This window comes from Cottoperca gobio, chromosome 1 (assembly GCF_900634415.1).
Source record: "Cottoperca gobio chromosome 1, fCotGob3.1, whole genome shotgun sequence".
NCBI lineage: Eukaryota > Metazoa > Chordata > Actinopteri > Perciformes > Bovichtidae > Cottoperca > Cottoperca gobio.
This window is the reverse complement of record NC_041355.1, coordinates 15,251,523-15,271,351: the sequence shown is the minus strand read 5'-3', so window position 1 is coordinate 15,271,351 and position 19,829 is coordinate 15,251,523. Positions and strand designations below refer to the sequence as shown.

Below are 19,829 nucleotides of genomic sequence, written 5' to 3'. Positions count from 1 at the left end.
CTGTTAGTGTCTCATTGCTGTGACAGGGATTTCCTGATGTTGGCATCTCTGCAGAGCTCTCAACCATGTGATGAAATCCCCAGTCGAGTAGCTGCCTCTATAATTACTGGGAATGGTTTACAAGGACGGGACATGAGAGAGATGAAGTGGATTCTCTTGATGGAGAAACATTGCATAAAATGGGACATGGGAACAGTTGACAGAGATGAGAGGAGAGAGTGATAGAGACAACTGGGAATTGATCTGAGGGATAAGACATGATGGAGATAGAAGGGACAGAGAATTGTGGAGCTGAACCTGTTGGAATGTATTCATTTTCTATAATATGCAGTGAACATGGTGTCATTATTGCTCAGCATGAAAATGTTAGTCACAACTGAATTTGAGTTTGGCATCATACATCAACAGCCAGGGGACTATGACGTGAGCGATTACTTTGTCACCATTTTTCCATAATAATAGGCTTGAGTGGTACAGTAAGATGTGAAAGACATGGCCAGGTTCTCTGTCTGTATACACACATAGGGAAACAGCATAGTTCTACTCCATAGGAGTCCATATGGAAAGGTTGAACCTAATGGACATAGGATGCAAAAACGGGCCAAAAGCCAAGAAGAGGCCTTTGAATGACGTTTAAATGGTACTTGACAACACTGGGACGAGACAGACAGGAGACGGGAGAGACGCATGAGTGGGCTGGAATTGGTTTTCAAGCATGATAAAAATACATCTTGAAAATATTTTTCTAGTGGTGTTTAAGGTTCAACAGCAGAGAGAAGACAACAGCACCATGAGCCATTAATTTCTTCTCCACCCACTCATAAAGAGAAAGCAAAAGATTTAAAACTGACCACACATGAACCTGCAATAACTGATTTTCTTGGCCCACCTATATCGACTCCAGTGTCTGTCGGCTGTTTGGTGCTGAGCAGGTAGTGTACTGTGGGCTTTTAAGAGATTGTTTGCAGAACAAAGCTGAAAATGACACAGTGAGAGCGGTGAGACTGAACCAAAGCAGTTTAAGTTGAGGGCCAGAAGCTAAACAATGAGCTGCAGATTCAGTAAACGATTCCCTGTAGGTCCAACACTACAAATGAACCCTTTCACATGGTCACATTGTTTTTACATTGACAGTTGATATATTGCTATTATGAAAATATTGAATTTATATTCCAAATTTCAAGTTGTTCATTTACTTTCACCTACAGTATATATATATCACTATGCTACCATAAAGAGCAACACTACTGATAATCAGCCACAATGAACTTTAAGTCCTTAAGTAGACTAACTATTTCTCTGCCTCCGATAGGCTAGTCTCATAAGAGTTCACTCGAGATAAAAAAGTAATGAGATTTCCTCATATGGTGGTGCTGAAAGTGACGGTTATTAAAATAACATGAACAGGGAGCACTATGGCAGGGTAGCGATGACTGGTTCCCGATGTTGGAACAAGGGCGAAAAGGCTGATCCAACGACACATTACGTTACTTATCCAGAGCGACTTACAGTGAACTAACTACAGGGACTCCTTGGAGCAACTCAGGGTTAAGCACCTTGCTCAGGGGTACAATGGTGTTGTTTGGAAGCGGTTCCTCTAGACCACTAGGCCACCCCCCCCCTACAAAAGTTAAACCAAAGACTAATGATTCTCAGATTTTTAAAAGATGTAATACTGTAGGTTTCTACAAGAGGTAAATCGTGTCTAAAGATGGGACGAGGATGGGTGAGGATGGACGAGGATGGACGAGGATGGGTGAGGATGGACGAGGATGGGTGAGGATGGACGAGGATGGGCGAGGATGGGTGAGGATGGACGAGGATGGGTGAGGATGGACGAGGATGGGTGAGGATGGGCGAGGATGGGTGAGGATGGATGGACGAGGATGGGTGAGGATGGACGAGGATGGGTGAGGATGGACGAGGATGTGTGAGGATGGATGGACGAGGATGGGTGAGGATGGACGAGGATGGGTGAGGATGGACGAGGATGTGTGAGGATGGACGAGGATGGGTGAGGATGGGCGAGGATGGGTGAGGATGGATGGACGAGGATGGGTGAGGATGGACGAGGATGGGTGAGGATGGGTGAGGATGGGTGAGGATGGACGAGGATGGGTGAGGATGGACGAGGATGTGTGAGGATGGACGAGGATGGGTGAGGATGGGCGAGGATGGGTGAGGATGGACGAGGATGGGTGAGGATGGGTGAGGATGGGTGAGGATGGGTGAGGAAAAGCTTGTGGATGCAAGATTTTCTCTAAGGACAAACTCAAACTTCTATCTTTTTAATTTGTCATTTTTCTCTTTACTTTTTCTTTGATGTCTCTTTCCAGTCAACTGAATATCCTCTGCTTATTTACATTCTTTTTATATCTCACTTTGATCTCCATCCAGTGCTTGGTCCCTAATCTTAGTTCCCTCTGCTGATTCATCCACCTTCTTGTACTTCATGTCTACGTATCTGTACTCCCTCTATCATTTGGTAATTCAGTCATTTTTTTAAAGTATGATATTGGACAACATAATACTTTCAATGTGATGCACTGGTATAAGCGATACATGTGGTACCTATTTACAGTCTGAACCGCATTGTCACATTTTATCAGATGTCTGGATTGTGGATACTTCGAATTCGGTATTTAGTATTTCTGAATGTACATTTCAGTTACCAGTAATCCCAACCGGGGGACTCCTTTGCAACAATCTGCTTGAGCTGTGAATAGTTGGACTGTCTGTTGTTCTTCCCTGTTTTTTTTGCTCAGGACCGCCCGTCAGTTTTGGTTCATGGTTTCTGTCTATGTTTCATCCACTGTACTTTGATCTGGGTCTTTATCCTCCTAGAGACTCAGCCAGTGTTTGCTCTGTCTCTCTCTCTCACAGCAGCACCCACACTTCTTGTCTCTTTCTTCTCCCTCTAAGTGAATGGTATATCTTTGAGTTTGCCTTTTTATATATATATATATATATATATATATATATATATATATATATATATATTTATATATATATATATATATATATATATAAATATATATATACTGTATGTCTATCCTTTGTGCCGGCCTGTGCCTTATAGAGCTGGCTTTGTGTGTCATAGTCCTACAGCTCTTGCCAGCATATGCAGAGTTTGCTGGAAGCCCATTTATTGAACCGGATGCATCCCTCCATAGACATTTACATACATGCAATGTAAACTTTGCAGTTTGCAGTCATAGATATATTACTTTATTATAACTCAATGATCTTGATTAAGTATTTTGATTGTATCTTGTAATACTGTATATTTACAGCGCAATTATATTCCTGGTACTTCTGTTCATGGAGATCATCCTGAAAGAGGGTCATATCATAAAGCCCTCTGGATCACACTGATTTGAGCCGGATAAATGAACTTAATCTGACTAGAATTGACACAGCTACCGTGTTGACAAGAGAACCATTGGTGTATTTGTCCCAGATGTGACCGGTACCTTTACTTTAATTATTATTAATACCAAAATAAACCATGGAGGATTGTTGTACAGGACTTCTACCAACAATTTCATTTTGCCACCTGCCTTGTAGGCTTCAACAGGATTCAGGCCACATCGCTCGCTCTGGATTTACAGTTTTATTTGTTGTCAATTATTGTCTTGTGTTTTGAGATTTCAATATACTGGTTTAAAAGTGTGTATGTTGCTGCATTTGGCAGAAGCAATGAATCTAAGGGGCCTCTTGGCTTGAACACTGGATTCCTCAGACATCCGTTTTGTAACAGGGCATTAAGGAAGCTTCCCGTTGTGTCGGCATGATAATTGGCCTTTTTGTCATACATTTGTGCCAGGCTCCAACATCTTAAGAGAGAGGAGGATCTTCAGCTATCACCTCAGGTGTGCCAGGCTGACATTTGAGAACAGCATTGGAATTCTCTCAGTGGTCTGGCCCTAGAGACGGTGGACCTTTATTTCAAGGCAACCTTCATCCTTCATGGTTTTACCTGAAAAAACACCATGAAGGATGGAAACAGGTCTGAATACTACTGAACTTAATGCACAACCTGTATAGCTCCAACCCCACGTGTGTTTGGTAGAATATTACTTAGTAGAGACAAGTATTGCAACTGCGAAGGCTCACCTTTCTAGCTGAGTTAGCATAAGTAGTAAGAATTGTCGATATGCGGCTGTTAGACCAGAGCAGCAGAAAATGAAACCTGCTTACTTTGCACTCACATTCATGTACCTGAAATACAACTGATCCACTTTCAGTCTCCTTTTTGTCATGCACTTCCTCTCAATACACGCACACACTCACACACAGGGAGGAACAGTACAATATGTAATTAAGGCTAAACCACATTGTACCAGTGATCTACACACTGGTAATTAAATATAATCTGTGTGCGTCTCTTAGTGCAAAGCATGTGTGTCTTTGCATGCGTGTGTCCGGATGAGTGTGTTTAATGTCATAAGGCCAGGACAGTGTAATGCCACACTCCCGTCCAGTTAATTAATTCAAATGTCCACCGTTAATTAATTTCTCACAGTGGATTGAGACCGTTCCCCTGGAAACAACCTCTGAATACATAATACCGGCAGGGACAAGGTGTGTGCTGGGGTGTGTAAGATTGCAGCGTTAATGTCAGTTTGGTGAATTTTTCCATGCGTGTTTTCAGTATGAGAACGTCAGTTTGTATTGTTTATAAAGATTTAAAATAAGAGGGACATTTGTGTCCGTGGCACATATTTGCGTATACATATGTGAGTGTGTGTAAAGTATATTAGCAAAATGAGATGTTAAATGTACAAAAATCATTTACATATGACTTTGTACTGTTATGCAAAGTAGTGTGTGTACAGTAAGAGGGATTTATAATGAGAGGTCGTGATAAACCAGCCTTGGTCATGAAATACTTTTTCTTTCAAACGTATCTTCACATATCATGCTGTGATTCATGCTATGGGTTTGAGTCAGTGTAGTTAACATGAATCCCTCTCATGTTGGAGCGTATATTCTACACACTTAATTTGACATGGTGATTACACTGAACAAAGTGCTTTAACACACTTTGCATAGCTCTGGCTGTGGAATGAAACATCTCTGTCATGACTGTCCCTTTACCTAATACAGGCCCTCGTTTTCCCACTGATGCTATTACTGAAACTAGCTGTGGGCTAAAAGATACATTTGTCGGTACAAAGCTATCTGCTCGCCCGATCATTATGCCAATTACTGCACAGACACCAGGACGGGAGGGGGGGGGGGGGGGGGGGGGTTGAATATACGGAGAAAACTAAGCTTGAAAGCAAAAGCATTACAAACCCTCTTTTTGCTTTAAATTTCAGGCTGCCGTATTAATGCTGAAGTCGTGTTGTTGCAGAATGATAGGACAAACAAGATGCTACACAGAGCTGGAAGTATAGATTCACTTTTGGTTTAGGTAATAAAGTCTGAAATAAAACTACACTCAAGAAGAAACCCAGCCAACTATCAACGACCCTGAGTGTGTGTAGATCACTAAATCAAATGTTAAATGGAGTGTTGGCACACAGCTGACGGCCTTGTGTTCAATGGTTACTACCGTCTACTTGCCAGCAATGCAGCATTTATGGATGTGGAGGGATATACTGCCTAGAGCCAGGATTAGTTACGAGGAAGGCAAGGTGTTCCAGAGCAGGTATCATCATGTGGTGGTGTGAGAAAGGAGAAGAAAAGGCCTTAAAAATACATGATTACACATTGTATTTCTGGTACCATTGGTTTATAACATGGATAACATAAAACAAAGAAACCTCACTATTCCAGTGTCAGGCAATGAAATATGTACCACTTCAGTGTTTGAGAAAACAGCCCAAGTAAAACATATTACCCGTGTGAAGAGTGGAGCCTGGTGTACGTGAAATATAATCTATATGACACAGAGGAGTTGAAGTGGTTTATTCTACTTTAAGTTTGGTACCAGAAACTCTCTAAGTGGTACACTTTGGCTTGACAAGGAAGCGGCAAGCAAATGTCGATGGACTTTTGGTGAAGCACTATCCATTTTAATGACATCATTATCAAACTTGTCAGATTGAACATGGTGCGGCATGACGTGCCCTTTTTCTCCAGTCAAGTTTTGTGATGAGGGGATTTGTTGTGGCTTTTGTATGATGTGCCCTCTGAGACAGCAGCCGGAGGGAGGCGTGGAATGATCCTTTGGAACAAGGGATTAATATTCTTATGCATTTTGCCTTGTTTCCTCGCTCCCTTCCAGGGCCAACGTGACTTTCATTCTCCTGACATTCTGAAAAAATGCAGTTAAATGTTAAGGGAGACTATTTTCTGGCTCACACACACACACACACACACACACACACACACACACACACACACACACACACACACACACACACACACACACACACACACACACACACACACACACACACACACACACACACACACACACACACACACACACACACACGCCGGACACTCACTAACCGGACACAATTTTGGACATCAGCCCACGCAGACAGTCGCACACACACACACACACTCACATGCTCAACTGCACAACATTCTCGAGCTCAGTCTTGACGGTATTCTTGCTTCTGGAAAAATGATCAAATAACCAGCACATCCCCTGACACCGCTAACCTCTGCAAAACTCTTTCAAATTTTTCTTTCTTCCATTATTTTCTATTGAATTTCACTGGCAGTGTTGACTTCTTCTTTGATATCTTTTTTAACGTTGTGGGGTACACGGAAGAAGCGTAGACATCTGACAAGCCCTCTGCATGCGTCTGCTTGGTGGAGCTTCATCTTCTTATTATCACCAGGCAGTGTGTCAAAGTCATTCTTTTCCGCAACCTGAAGGCTGGAGAAAATCTCATGTAGCAAGTCCACCCGCTAAAGGTGACATACTGTTTAAATCAAATAAACTTTACATTTGTTGGACTTGGAGATGCCACACGTTGAGTGTTCTTTCATGGTACACGGGTGAGCTACACTGAAATAATGTAAATCTAGTGAAGAAAGCAGCAGCTAACTTTGTCTTAGAGCATTTTAAGCTAGCAAAAAGACGCTGGGTGAGACCATGTAATAAGCATCAAAAGTCAAAGCAGACTTTCCGATAAAAACGAGTGAACAGGTTAAAGCACAGAGCGCTGCACCAGTAGTAGCTACTGTGTGTCCCATTCTAGCTCTACAAACACTGACATCTAAGCCATTACTTTATATAGTGTCAGCATCCCTTATGACAGATGTGTTTTTATAGCACTGCAATGAATAATTGTACAATACGTCAAATAATTCCCCACTGCCTGTAACCCCCTGTAATATATTAGAGCTATTTGTAGTAAGCGTACGTCATGGCATGGTGTGATATGCGTCACTTTAAGTGCACTAGCCTTGTGTTGAACTTTATTAGCATTATCAACCAGGACAAGTGCGACTAAATGCGTCACGCATCATTTACCTTAATTCATAGCAACTGTTATCTCAATAATGTAGTACAGAGAATGTATTTTTTTGGGTAAGATAATTCACCACTATTGCATCTAAACCTAAATCACACCCACTGAGGATGACGTGATGCGAATCAAACGTTTTAAGTGATTGGACTTCCTGTCGACAGTACGTCCGAGGGATAGCTTGGGATTTTTCTTTCTTATAGGAAAGATATCGCCTTCACAAAGATAAAAAGCCGCTGTGGATATAAAAAAAATGCCACTCTATTGTTGACGCGACCACAAACAAAAACAAAATAACATCAAAAAAAGCTATTATACTGCGAAGAAACCCGCCAGCGTCATGCACCCCAGGTGACATGCAATTAAAATCAAGTGTTCTTGACAGTTGGACTATGAGGCATCCTTTTCTTCATCCCACACAAAAGGCATGAATTCAATGAAAAGTGAAACAAATAAAAATGACCTATTATTCTTTTTGAGAAAGTTGCAAGCACAAGCCACCCTGGGTAACATGCCATTAAAGTCAAACAAACCACACTGTAACAGTTACTTGCCACAGCGCAACAGTTCCACAGCGAAAGCCTTGAAATTATAGCCTCTACCAAGGTCTGCATCCGCTCAGTTACATTTACCCCAGATTGTTTACAATGCTGCAAAGTCAAAATCAATAGGGCCTGCCAAGACGGGAACCGCCTAATGTTCCATTAGAACTCTCTGCTATTCAATTACAGCTCCAGAGTTGGAGAAGTTTCAGCTAGCTCAGGTCCCCAGAGGAGAAGCACAGAGAAAGTATGAGGCAGACAGAAGGAGTAATAAATCTAAAACTGACAAACAGCAAAAATAAAGTTATGGCATCCTCCCACCTTTACCCACCCCCCATATTTCCCAGTCTTCCTTGAAGCTGCAGCACAGGATATGGATGAGAGGAGTCCTTCAATTATTGTTGCTTTTAACTTTTTCATTACTTGTCCTACGTTCATTATTGCTTTTCAATCTCAGTCTGTTTTCCAGTTTTAATTATCCTTTTGCTGGGCTTCACCTCCGGGGACATGCCTTATTTTATACATTACCTCTCTCCCTTTACATTCATACATTTTCACTATCTGCACTGTGTGTGGCAGAAATCCTTTTTTTTTTACCCAGGAAGTAAAGCACTTATCCTGGCACTCTACTGCACGTAACTAGGACTGTCTCCGGGGAGCCAGTGTCACTACAGGGGTGAAAGACAGAACAAAAACAACATGGAAAGAAGGTGATAAAGAGAGAGAAATAAATGTCATAGACAGGGGGGTAGAGGCGAGGAAAGGCGTAATAAAAGGGAAAAGAGCCACATAAAAAAAAGTAAAATCAAAAAGATAGAGAGAAACAACAAGGGAGCAGAATAAAATAAATTTTCTTTGTGCCTCCTGTGGTGGTGATAAGTCGTCATAGGGTCCCTATGGGGACAATTATAGGGCCTAGTGGCAAAAGTCCGTGTTTATGTGTGTGTCTCACTAAAGACAGACCTTTGTTGAAGTAGAGCAGCGAGGGCGAGGCACAGAGGGAACATTATATCCATAGTGTGCTTTTTAAAATACACTAACACAGCTTGAAATACCCTAAGAAACCTGCTGCTCTGAAGATAATCCCACAGCCTCTGGTTTACAGTACATACCGCACATTTACTATGTAAATCCCCCATTTATACAGACTGTAGGACATAGAAGAAGAAAAAGAACAACAACCTCCAAACTTGGTGGAAATCATGCACAGCAACCATTTTCCAACTCAGTCGTACCATACCTGCCCACTAGGTGTTAGTGAATTACCCTCTTCTTTGCATCCCCTGACATTGACATCAGCCACTTATGTTCGCAGCTCATTTGCTGATTTTCATGTAATATATGCAAAATAGTTTATGTTGCCTTGCTGCCAACAGAGAAGGTCCTTCCAAGAAGAACGACACCATCAGTCATTTTGGCAAATGCCCCTAAACAACATGTGTTTATGTTGAAGTGACAAAGCCTTCCAGCGGGTGACAGGAGCGCAGAAGGAAAAGTCAGAGTCCATGTATGGTGGAGGTCAGGGTGGATGGATGGGTCAACAAATCATCAGACTTTAATACGAGAGCTGGCTAATTGTTTCCAATCATTTCTAAGCACAACAACGATTAACCACTAACCTTAACTACATGTTTATTACTGTAACCATGAGAATACTGTACAAATTAGTCATTTTAGCCAGATTTCTTTTTTTAACTAGAGACCATCTTGCATCGTGGGGAAGACCATGTCCTCTTTATTTTGATTGTCTGCAGCCGATCTCTACAACATCTGTTTCAATATGATCTGGATTTGAATGTGACTACAGTATGTGAATGTGTCCTATGCTGCATTAAGTCTACTACAACTAAACTCGGTGCGTAGGTTTTGTATGTAACGCTAGCGGGTGTGGTTGTGAGAGAGAGAGAGAGAGAGAGAGAGAGAGAGAGAGAGAGAGAGAGTTAGTGAATTACCCTCCGCTTTGGAGAGAGAGCGCTTGTGTCACTTACGGTATGAAGTTAGCAATAACGCTATAGATGTAAACGTAGCAGTTCAGTGTGTGTGTACAGTTTATTTGTTGGTGATTAATTGCTACAACTCCTCAAGACCCAAGCCAGGCTGCTGGTTGTGCTTGCAACCTGCTGATTAAAGTGAAGGGGGTTAGCTAGCGACAACTACGGCGCAGGCTCACTTAAGGTGTGCTGATCTTTTAATGTGGTCCAGCTACAGTATGTTGTAGTGACAAGCCGACATTTTACCCAGCACCCCCTGATCAACGTGGGCGCCGGGCCTAACAGCTCTTCTGGCGGAAACCTTGGTATGGTATCCTCCAAGTGCTGGCTTATGATTTGTCTCCCAGGGATGGCAGAGGTTTTGGCTGCTTACCAGCTTCATTCTGTGGCCACACAATCATTGCTCCAGGTCCTGTGTCTATCAAAGCTTCTCTGGTGCCTCCAAAGGCCTGCCGAGAACAATGTCTTCTTGTTCCTGCTTGATCCCTAGCAGTACTTACTGACCGGATCATCTGTGTTGCCTTGCTGCCAAGTTGTCAAGTTACTCCTGTATGTTACCTGTTGTGTGTTTGCTTTAGGGCTGTCAACGAATATTCTACATTTGTATATATAATTGATTTGTAAAAAAAACAAAACAGACAAATGTGAAAATTTATGTTACAGTTTGGAAAAGAGGAAACAAAAGCAGCTGGACCGTAGCCTGTCTGCCTCACCACACTGGGTGCAACACACAATGGGAGTAACGTTACTTCAAAATGAAATGTGACGTTAGGTCAAGCTGAACAAGCAATACTTCAACAACATCTGTGATGATGGCAGAGATCGAGCATTAAATATGAACTTACGTTACATCATGTAAACAAACCATGTATCCATCAGCCTTGAAATCATACTGGAGCCCTAACTACTTAAAAGATGGGTGACTATTACTATCTTCTGACCTTTGTACTTGTTTTAAACAGAAAAAAAAACACATTGTATATTTCATTTATATTTAATGCAAATGATATAGCCAACAGCAATAAGGAAACGTTCAGCTCCACGGTGACCTCCCTCCAGCCAGCTGCCACCTTATTTAGGGTTTTGTAGTGAAATGAGAATGTATCCATGTGGCGCTGACAAAGTGAGCACCAGGACTAAATAGAAACAGGGCATCCAAAAAGAGTTTATAATGGACAACAATTGATATTTAAATAGTTTGAACCTATGTGTTTTTTGGCCAATTTTGACAGCTGAGTTTGATTGATGCCTGAAACGTCTTGTTTTGCTGATGTTTTGCCTGTTGACTGAGTTTGTGTTTGTTCATTTGACTCAGACCTACCGGCTGTTTGTGACACAACTGGGAAGTTTCTTGGAAAAAAATATCAAATGAATATTTGGTTTGGTTCTTATTTTTGCTTGGTATGTACTTGGTGCAATGTGATGGTATTTGTGCTGTGGTTGTTAAATAAAATAAAATGTAGTTTAAAACCTTTTCATAGACTGCTGTTTGCCGTTTTTCTCCCTAGATTTATGTATCTGTCATCCATGCTACTGAAGAATCAAGATAAATAATAAAGCACACATACACACATGTACGACACATTAAAATATCTGAGCACATTTTCAGAACTTGTTTCAAGAACAAATCCAAACAATGTGCTGCAAGGTTTGCTTTGCAACAATTACTAGCAATGTTGATGTATTTGACCCCACACTCAAACTACACTATACTATCTATTTACCTGCAAGGCAGGTACAATTAAACAGGACAAAACAAGACCATAATTAAACCATTTGACCCTTCTAGCAGATATGGAAATTAAGGCCACCATGTAAAAAAAGAGAAAACAATACTGACAGGGAAAACATAAATAAACCCCAATTTGCAGCACAGGTTTGTGTGTTAAAGCTGTCTTTCTATTTCTCTGTTTATCATCCCTCTTGTTTCCTTTGTTTCTCTTTCCACCGTCCTTATCATCTTTTAAGACCTCTTCTTCCACCTTTTTATGTCTGTTTGCCTCCCTCTGACCCCGTTACTTCCTTCCGACCTCTTTCCCTTCCCATCCTCTCTACAGTTATCTTTATTTCTTCTGAACCCTGTCGTCTTCCCTCCCAACCAGCCAATCTAATTTCTCAGTGTGGTGTTGTTGTTGTTGGTGTGTGGTTTATGTGCAAAGTTCTGTATTTAGCTCTCTCTGGGAGTCACAATGTTCCATTTACCTCTCCCACAATGCACTGCTGGGGGATGGCCCTGATTATGCAAAAATGTGAATGTGTGTGTGTATGTGATGTTTTTGAATAAGGCAATATGCAGCAGCGTGGGAGGGATGTCATCTTCATCCTCTCCTCTGTTCTCATACATCTCTTTATATCCTAAAATGGATTTTCAAAGCACTTAATTAATTAGACACCATTATTTCTTTGTGATTTTTAAACTGCACAGTGCCAAATAAAATAAAGTAAAAAGATCCAGTCTGTGACGGGTCCTGGACAGTCTATCTAACATATGAAGTACAAGCTTCCTTAGCATTTGCATAATAGAGTTTAACATTGGCACCAGATAACAGTATATGCTGATTAGCTGGCAGATGTTAAAATCTGAGATGCCAAAAAAAGGTTTTGGCTAACCTCTGCAAATGAGTTAAACACATTGGTTAAAACAAACTCACCACCTTAACAAAGGTTTAAAAAATCACTGGTGGATTTGGAGAGTTTCATTTGTGTTTCCTGTAGTAAGGAGTCATGGTGGGAATGCAACAATGGACTCTCAGATGTCCAGCCTCAACAAGTAATAAACAAAGGGGTGTAGAGTTAGAAAGGAAGAGACATCAGAGGCTGCATATAGATGTATATATACTGCGTGGGAGACTGTCCCGGAGGGTCCCATAGAAAAGCTCAGAGAAGCGGATGTGTGCTTCTCTTTAATGGAGGTGGGGTGGTTAACCAGACGTATGACAAACCAGTTAACTTCATGCTTAATGTCTTTTCTCTTGTAAAACGGAAAAATACAGCTTTAAAACACTGTGAAGCAAACATTTGTTATTGTGTTACTTGTCCAAGTAACTTTTCTAGTGCGTCATCGCCGCCTCATTGTGGTGCACCAAACTGTAATTGGCTCATTACGGCCCCTTTAGGCCGGGAACCACATCAAACTTTAAGGTGTAGTTTCCCAATTACTTTGTTTACCACTACATCACTTATTCCAGCTTATTTATTGAAAAAAAATGATGTCTGAAAAATAAGGTAACCTCAGTCTCCTCGTTACTGCATCAAGCATTAAAATCCTTCTTCTTCTCATCTCACTCCGTCTGCTCTTCCCCCCCTCCTGATCTGCCTCACTTTGACTTATAAGTGAGATGAAAAATGATATGCAAGTCTGTACTGATGCCTCCAACGTGCGTCAACATAATGTGGGCTACCTTTTCTCTTCTCTCCATTCATTACAGTATTATCTCTCGTCGCTTCCTGCATTTGCAGGTTTCTCTTCCTCTTGCAATTTGCAGTCTGTATCTCTATTTTCCACTTCAGCATCACTCAACATGCTGGAGTCCTCTTATATCCTCCACTTATCCAGTCCCAAGGGATCCCCTTTTGGTAGGTGAGTATGTTTGTGTTTTCAGCGTTGTCGTGGCTCATGACATGGTATCATTTCAATGGGATCCTGTGTGTGTGTGTGTCAATGTTAGGTTTCTGCTTTATGTCTAAGTCTTTATCCACCACAACAAGCTCTGATTTTTTATTTATTTCATGATGAAGTAAACAACTAATATCTTGTTACAGTTAATTATGAGCACTTGTGTTTGTGGAACTACACAATTAAGCTTGTCATCCATATTATGTCTAAATGCTTGTACACTGTAGGTGTGTGTTGTTGAGTAGGAGTTTGCAATGATACCCTAAAGTTTTACTGCAGTTTGTGGGTGGATTCAATCCAATGTTATAGAGCCCCGGGTAAAATCCAAGAATATAAATATGTTTCTTTGAATGTGGTCTGGAGTGTCAGTCAGCACCTCTGCAGTCAGGTTGTCAGTCCTGAACTGTGGCTGAAGGTTTCCTCTGGTGACTTTGCATTTGTGACTTTAGTCAGGGCAGAACTTAAGGAGAATAAAATACCACTGTACTCAAGTAGCCTCCCAGAACTGTACGATGGCCCTGTAACAGGGCTGACTGCAGTGACTGCATGTTGTCCAGGTGCAGAGTTATTGTCTCTGCGCTCTCTTTGTGCCCATGAGATCCTTAGCAGTGTTTAGTTTGGTGATAGAGTATACATCTGATTTAAATACAGCTATTCATGTTGTCCAGTAGGTAGCAAATTATGTTAGGTGCGATGATATTTATATGTTAGTGAACCATGCTATACTCTCACTGATTTCCCTTTTTTACATTTGTTTTCCTGCATCTTCTTCTTCCCACCTTTCCTTCTTCCCCCCTCTTCCTCTCCATGCTTCTGTCTTTTGTTTCCCCATCTCTCTACAGTATGTCTCTTCACAAAACAAGCAGTAGACTGTTGTGTCCACAGGGAGTTTAATGGATACTTCTGATTCAGCGTGCTGCGGCCTCAATTCAACTACACTTCACAGTAAAAGCGCAGTGACTGTCAATATCAAAATAAGAGCATGCCTGCTGTTGTGAGGGTGACCTACTGTTTGGTTTCATGTAGGAAGATAAGCTCTGCCTCATACACACACTCAAATACACACACACTCACACGCACACTTTAACACACACTTGTTAACACAATAGTTGACGCACACGCTCTCTTTTTTTTTTTTTCTTCTTGTAATGGCTGTAATATTTTGTTTGTATTTGTGCCATAAAGAGTAACAGTATATCAAGGAATAGAAGAACAATATAGTGTGTGGTCAACTATTACTGTAATATGAAGTTAGACCTACACATGGGGTTTTTATTCACATATTTAAAATGTCAGAATACTTTTATTTATAGTTAATCTAACACTGATGCTCATATTCTGTCTTGTATTTAATAGGTTTTTTCTTCCTTCTCAGGTGAACAGGGAAGAGGTGATGCACATGATGAATACAAGTTTCTGTGCTGATCAGACCTGGCACACATTCACACAATCCCGCTGATTTGTCTCGTTGTACTAATTCAACGGTTCAAAGTCAGGCAGGAGCACATTATTCACTGCCATTTTGGAAGAAATTCCATGGGATTTAATTGACTCATGTTGAAGCATGTCGATGTGATTGTGAATCTGTATTTATATCCCACTGGAGATACCTGTAAAGTGAGAGGCTATATAAGAGAGAATACCATTAAAGTCCGCTTTCAGGTGATGGATTGTAACTTGGGAACAAGGATATTGACTCCAATTTCTCTGACAGCACCGATATGAAACAATCTTGTAGTAAAGTGTAGAGAAGATAACACCGATTGGAAGAAAATGTCACTATAACATGTTATTACAGAAGTACTCATTAGATTTATATTATTATAATTTATTAGTTTAATTTAATTGAGGGTTTTAGTTATAGAGACATGCTGAAAGGATTGTAAAACCGTTTGAGAATAAGTTGTGATTGTGGGTTGTATAAATAAAATTGACTTGACTTTTAAGGCCCTGTCGCACATATCCGTATGACAGAAACGTATGCCGGCACATACGAAATATCGGTAATAGGTTGATATAAATGAAGGGTAAGTTGTGATCGCTTGAAGGACGCATACGTTACGCCGAACACGCCAGACATACGGCCCTGTCACACAGTTCCGTGTGGCAGAAACATGCCGCCGTATATGAAAATTAGCTCAAATACATCCAACTTTTCCACAGCGGTGTTGTAGCTGACGCATACATAACGAATACATAACAAATTATTATACGTATGTCAAACATTGATAGCTTATCACTTATTTAAAACGTATCAGAGCTGGAAAAGTGCCATCTGGTTCACGTCATGCTGATGCTGGAGAACGGCTAACATGCTGAACGCTAGCTGTACTGTAGAAACACGTTTAATAAGTTACTCCGTCGTCAGGCATCATCTTAACATAGGGTAGGAATAGGGTATCCACTCGTTATCAATACATTGGCTGTAGGATTCACCGTCAGCCGACGTAGCCTATATCTAACGTACCTCTAACGTAGTCACGTAGGTATTCACGTACTATATTTACGTAGGTAAGTATTCACGTACTGTATTTACGTAGGTAAGTATTCACGTACGTATTCCGTATTCACGTATGTCTAACGTAACGTAACGTCTGCATATCTTATGAAGCACACGTCAGGTACATCCGGTAATTTTGAACATGCTCAAAACATCTATGTTCAACAACGCACCCCAGCGTAACACCGCCTGCTCTTAACGAATACTACTTATACCTTACCTTATATCTACGTAAACCAGCGTGTTGCCGATATTTTGTATATCTTATGCATTTGTTGGGTATTCGTCTGATACATTTTGTATTAGGAAGTGATGCGCTATCAATAGGTTAGACATGCGTATCTGTATATGTTCACTTTTCCAATCCGATGAAAATTTGGACGTATTTGGACTCGGACAAATGTTCGTATGCGCCGGCATACGTTTCTGTCATACGGATATGTGTGACAGGACCTTTAAGTTGACGGTGGCATTTTATCATTACAATACGATATGATATATATAAAATATCACATAGGATATATATTCAAATGCGCAGTGAGCTGGTGTGTAAAGTGTGCAGTATGCACAACATCTATGTGATTATGGAAAAGTTTAAAATCATGGCAGTGTAAGAGATAAGCTTTGGGAGCTTGAATCTTCGAGACTTTCAAGACTGAACCAACATATGTCACTCTCGTTTCCACTGATACAGTTGAACTGTTCTCTACTCCTGATTTGTGAGGCTGTTTATCGTAATTTGACTCGTACATCTTCAAGGTGAAGCAAGTGTACAAAATGTGGAAAAGGCAAAACATACAGTGGGTGGAAATAATAAAGTAGCAACAGCTGAAGTAGTGAAAACTTGATGTACGCTGCACTTGAAAATCAGGAGGAGCTGCATCTACAGCATTTTCTCTTTACAAGTGGTGCTGAAAGTGCTCGAGGGTTATTACGCCACGCATTTGCAACAATGTTGATTCATATACTGCTGAAAACCGTCGTCTTTTCCATTGCTCTGCACTGTCCAGTAAAAAATGTATATAAAATGTAAACATTATTTAAGAGCTTAAAGCAGAGTTTCTCACTTATCTATTCCACTCATAACCAAATCTAAACAAGTGTCTGTTGATCCTCTTTGTATTTCCTCTTACATCCCTCTCCTTCTCTTTCCCTAATTGCTTTTTTCTCCTCATCAGCCTTCACGTCTAACTCACTTCCATCTTCTCAGCGTCAGTCTTCACTGTTCATCATATCTCTCCACTCTTTTCCTTAATTCTCTCATAACTTTTATCTTTAGTCCTCTTTTCTTTCTACTAGTTTGTTTTTATATTCACTATCCTCCCGTTCTTTTATATCGGTATGCTCTCCCGTCCTCTGGACCGCACTCATGAAGATATTAGTACATCCTTCACAGAGCTCCACATTCCTCCTGCTGTTGTCCTCCGTCTTTCTCTATTTCTCTGACGACAGCCATGTTCCGTATATTATGTAATATTATATGTACATTGTATATAAATAATAATAATATTGTTGTCAAGCTCACAGAAGCAGTCTGACATGTGCACATCTCACTGAAATGATCTGCTGTGCAAAGCGTTCACAACAGTGCAAATGTGTTTCACTTTTCTCTACGTACACAACAGAAAGTGGTGGTGGAAGCACTAAAGTACTCTTAGGTAACCTGTCCCAACAGCATCAGTCCAAAGACAGGAGGGATCATAAGAAGTAATATTATTGAAATATAACCTTTATAAGCAATGTCAGGTTTTGGTATTATACACATTTATCGTCACGTTTCTTTACTGTAATACAAAGCAACACTACAGCTGTATGAAGTATTACATCTTTCATACATTTACTGTCTATCAATTGTCCTATATCTTTCTATCCAACTCTATCACACCATCAATCTCTTGCTGTGCAGTTGAAATTCCCCTCCACACACACACACAGACACACAATGTGTCTCTGACAGTGTGACACTGTTCCCCCTTACTTAATATTTATACATGTGAACACACGCACACACACCAGCTCAGGCACACACACACACGGTGTCACAAGGAGTGTCCTATATAGAGTGACGTAGTGTCCGTGTTGCCTCAGCTGACGGGATCGATGATGGTTCTGTGTGTGATTAATGGAGCTGTGGAAGAGTGCTGGATCATATGCAGCGCTATAATGTGTCACATACATGACGAATAGACCTTAAGGCCAACATCTGATTTCTGCTCATTATAAGAGTTGGAACCTAGGGGCACACACATCTCACCACATAACTTATCATTAATATTTAGTACAACGTATACTGAAAACTAGAATTACCGCCTCAGACGGACAGGCAGACGGACGGACAACCCGAGAACATAATGAAGGCATAAAAACATGAAAGCAGTTGAGTCTGAAAACAGTGAAGTGATTGCAGAATGACGTGAACAGTCAAACAACGCATGTGTTTTTGCTCTACAATGCAGAATGACTTTCTTTTTGAGCTATAGAGCCACACACACACACACACACACACACACACACACACACACACACACATCTTACCCTGCGAGACTGGATCTCTTTGACATATAGAGGCAATAAGAATTCGGACACTCCCTCCAATCTGACGCCTTCCTTGGTCACCTGCAGATTCCCCATTCCATCCTAAGAAGACAGACGTGCATACAGAGAAACAGAGAGAAGAAGAATCAGTGGTTATTCAGAGAATAAGTTGAGAGAAAAATGTATTAAGTTATTTTCCCATATTTAGCTTCCTTATCTCCATAGAGACTCCCCCAATTTGCTTTGCTCATCTACATTCTGATGAGTTTTCTATTGGTCATATTTATAAATGATAGAATAATTCATTACTTTAATATATCATATTAAATACAGTAATTGATGACCAGAGAAAAGTCGTAAGAAACAATTGCCAAAGTAATCAGTTATTCCTAAATCTGTGGTTGGAGGTTGAACAGACTTGGAATCAGTTATATAAGAAGTGATTTTATTGGTTTAAGGATCCTCAGGTTTGGTACGTCCTCAAGTAGTTTTTCTAAGTTTTACTCCTGTGTGCCTTCGTGTTAAACGTTCAGTTCTCTCTTTGTCTATATGCTAAATACATGTACAAATATTTGTTTTTAATTGTTATTGAACCTTTCCTCTTCATGTAAAACAACGTGTTTACATATATAAATGTATCTGTAATAAAACTTTAGAAGATGTCATTTGGGTATATTACATTTCTATTCAAAATGAATGGTTTCCCTTGTTTCATCCACTTTATCGTGCAAATCGCCTTGACTGAATTTCACCATGAATGACAGTATTTAAAACATCTACACTATATAGTGTCTTAGGTTTGGACAATTTAAGACGTGTTCCAAGTTTTTAAGGATCTCCAGATACCCTGCAGTACTTATTAAAATGAGTCATTGATGAGCAGTGTAATATTGATGAGCGATGTGAATATCATGTATCCACACAGGTCCGCTTCATCCACTTCCTGTTTTACAGACATACGTTCTTAACAGCCTACTATATTTTAAATGTAAACATGCAGGGAAAGCTTGCTACACGTCACGTACACGTTGCACTTGCTTTGTTAGCAATCGACTGCAACATACGCTCGGAGTCTTAGCCATTGGCACGCTGTCAAAGACTCATGAGCTGTAGTTTTGAAAGGCCAACTAAACTGTTGTGTTATTTTTGTCAAAACGACATGTGTGCTGACGTTTTAGTATACAATGCAGACAGAAAACCCCAGGAACA

At 40.6% G+C, this 19,829-nt stretch overlaps 1 protein-coding gene across 1 annotated transcript in view; it reads right to left on the bottom strand.

Moving 5' to 3' along the window:
* Window positions 1-19,829, bottom strand: part of sgcz (sarcoglycan zeta) — a 325,525-nt gene that overhangs the window by 81,596 nt on the left and 224,100 nt on the right. The window contains exon 3 of the mRNA XM_029440797.1: window positions 18,621-18,722. Within this exon, the coding sequence (XP_029296657.1) occupies window positions 18,621-18,722 (102 nt within the window). The remainder of the gene's footprint in view (window positions 1-18,620; window positions 18,723-19,829) is intronic.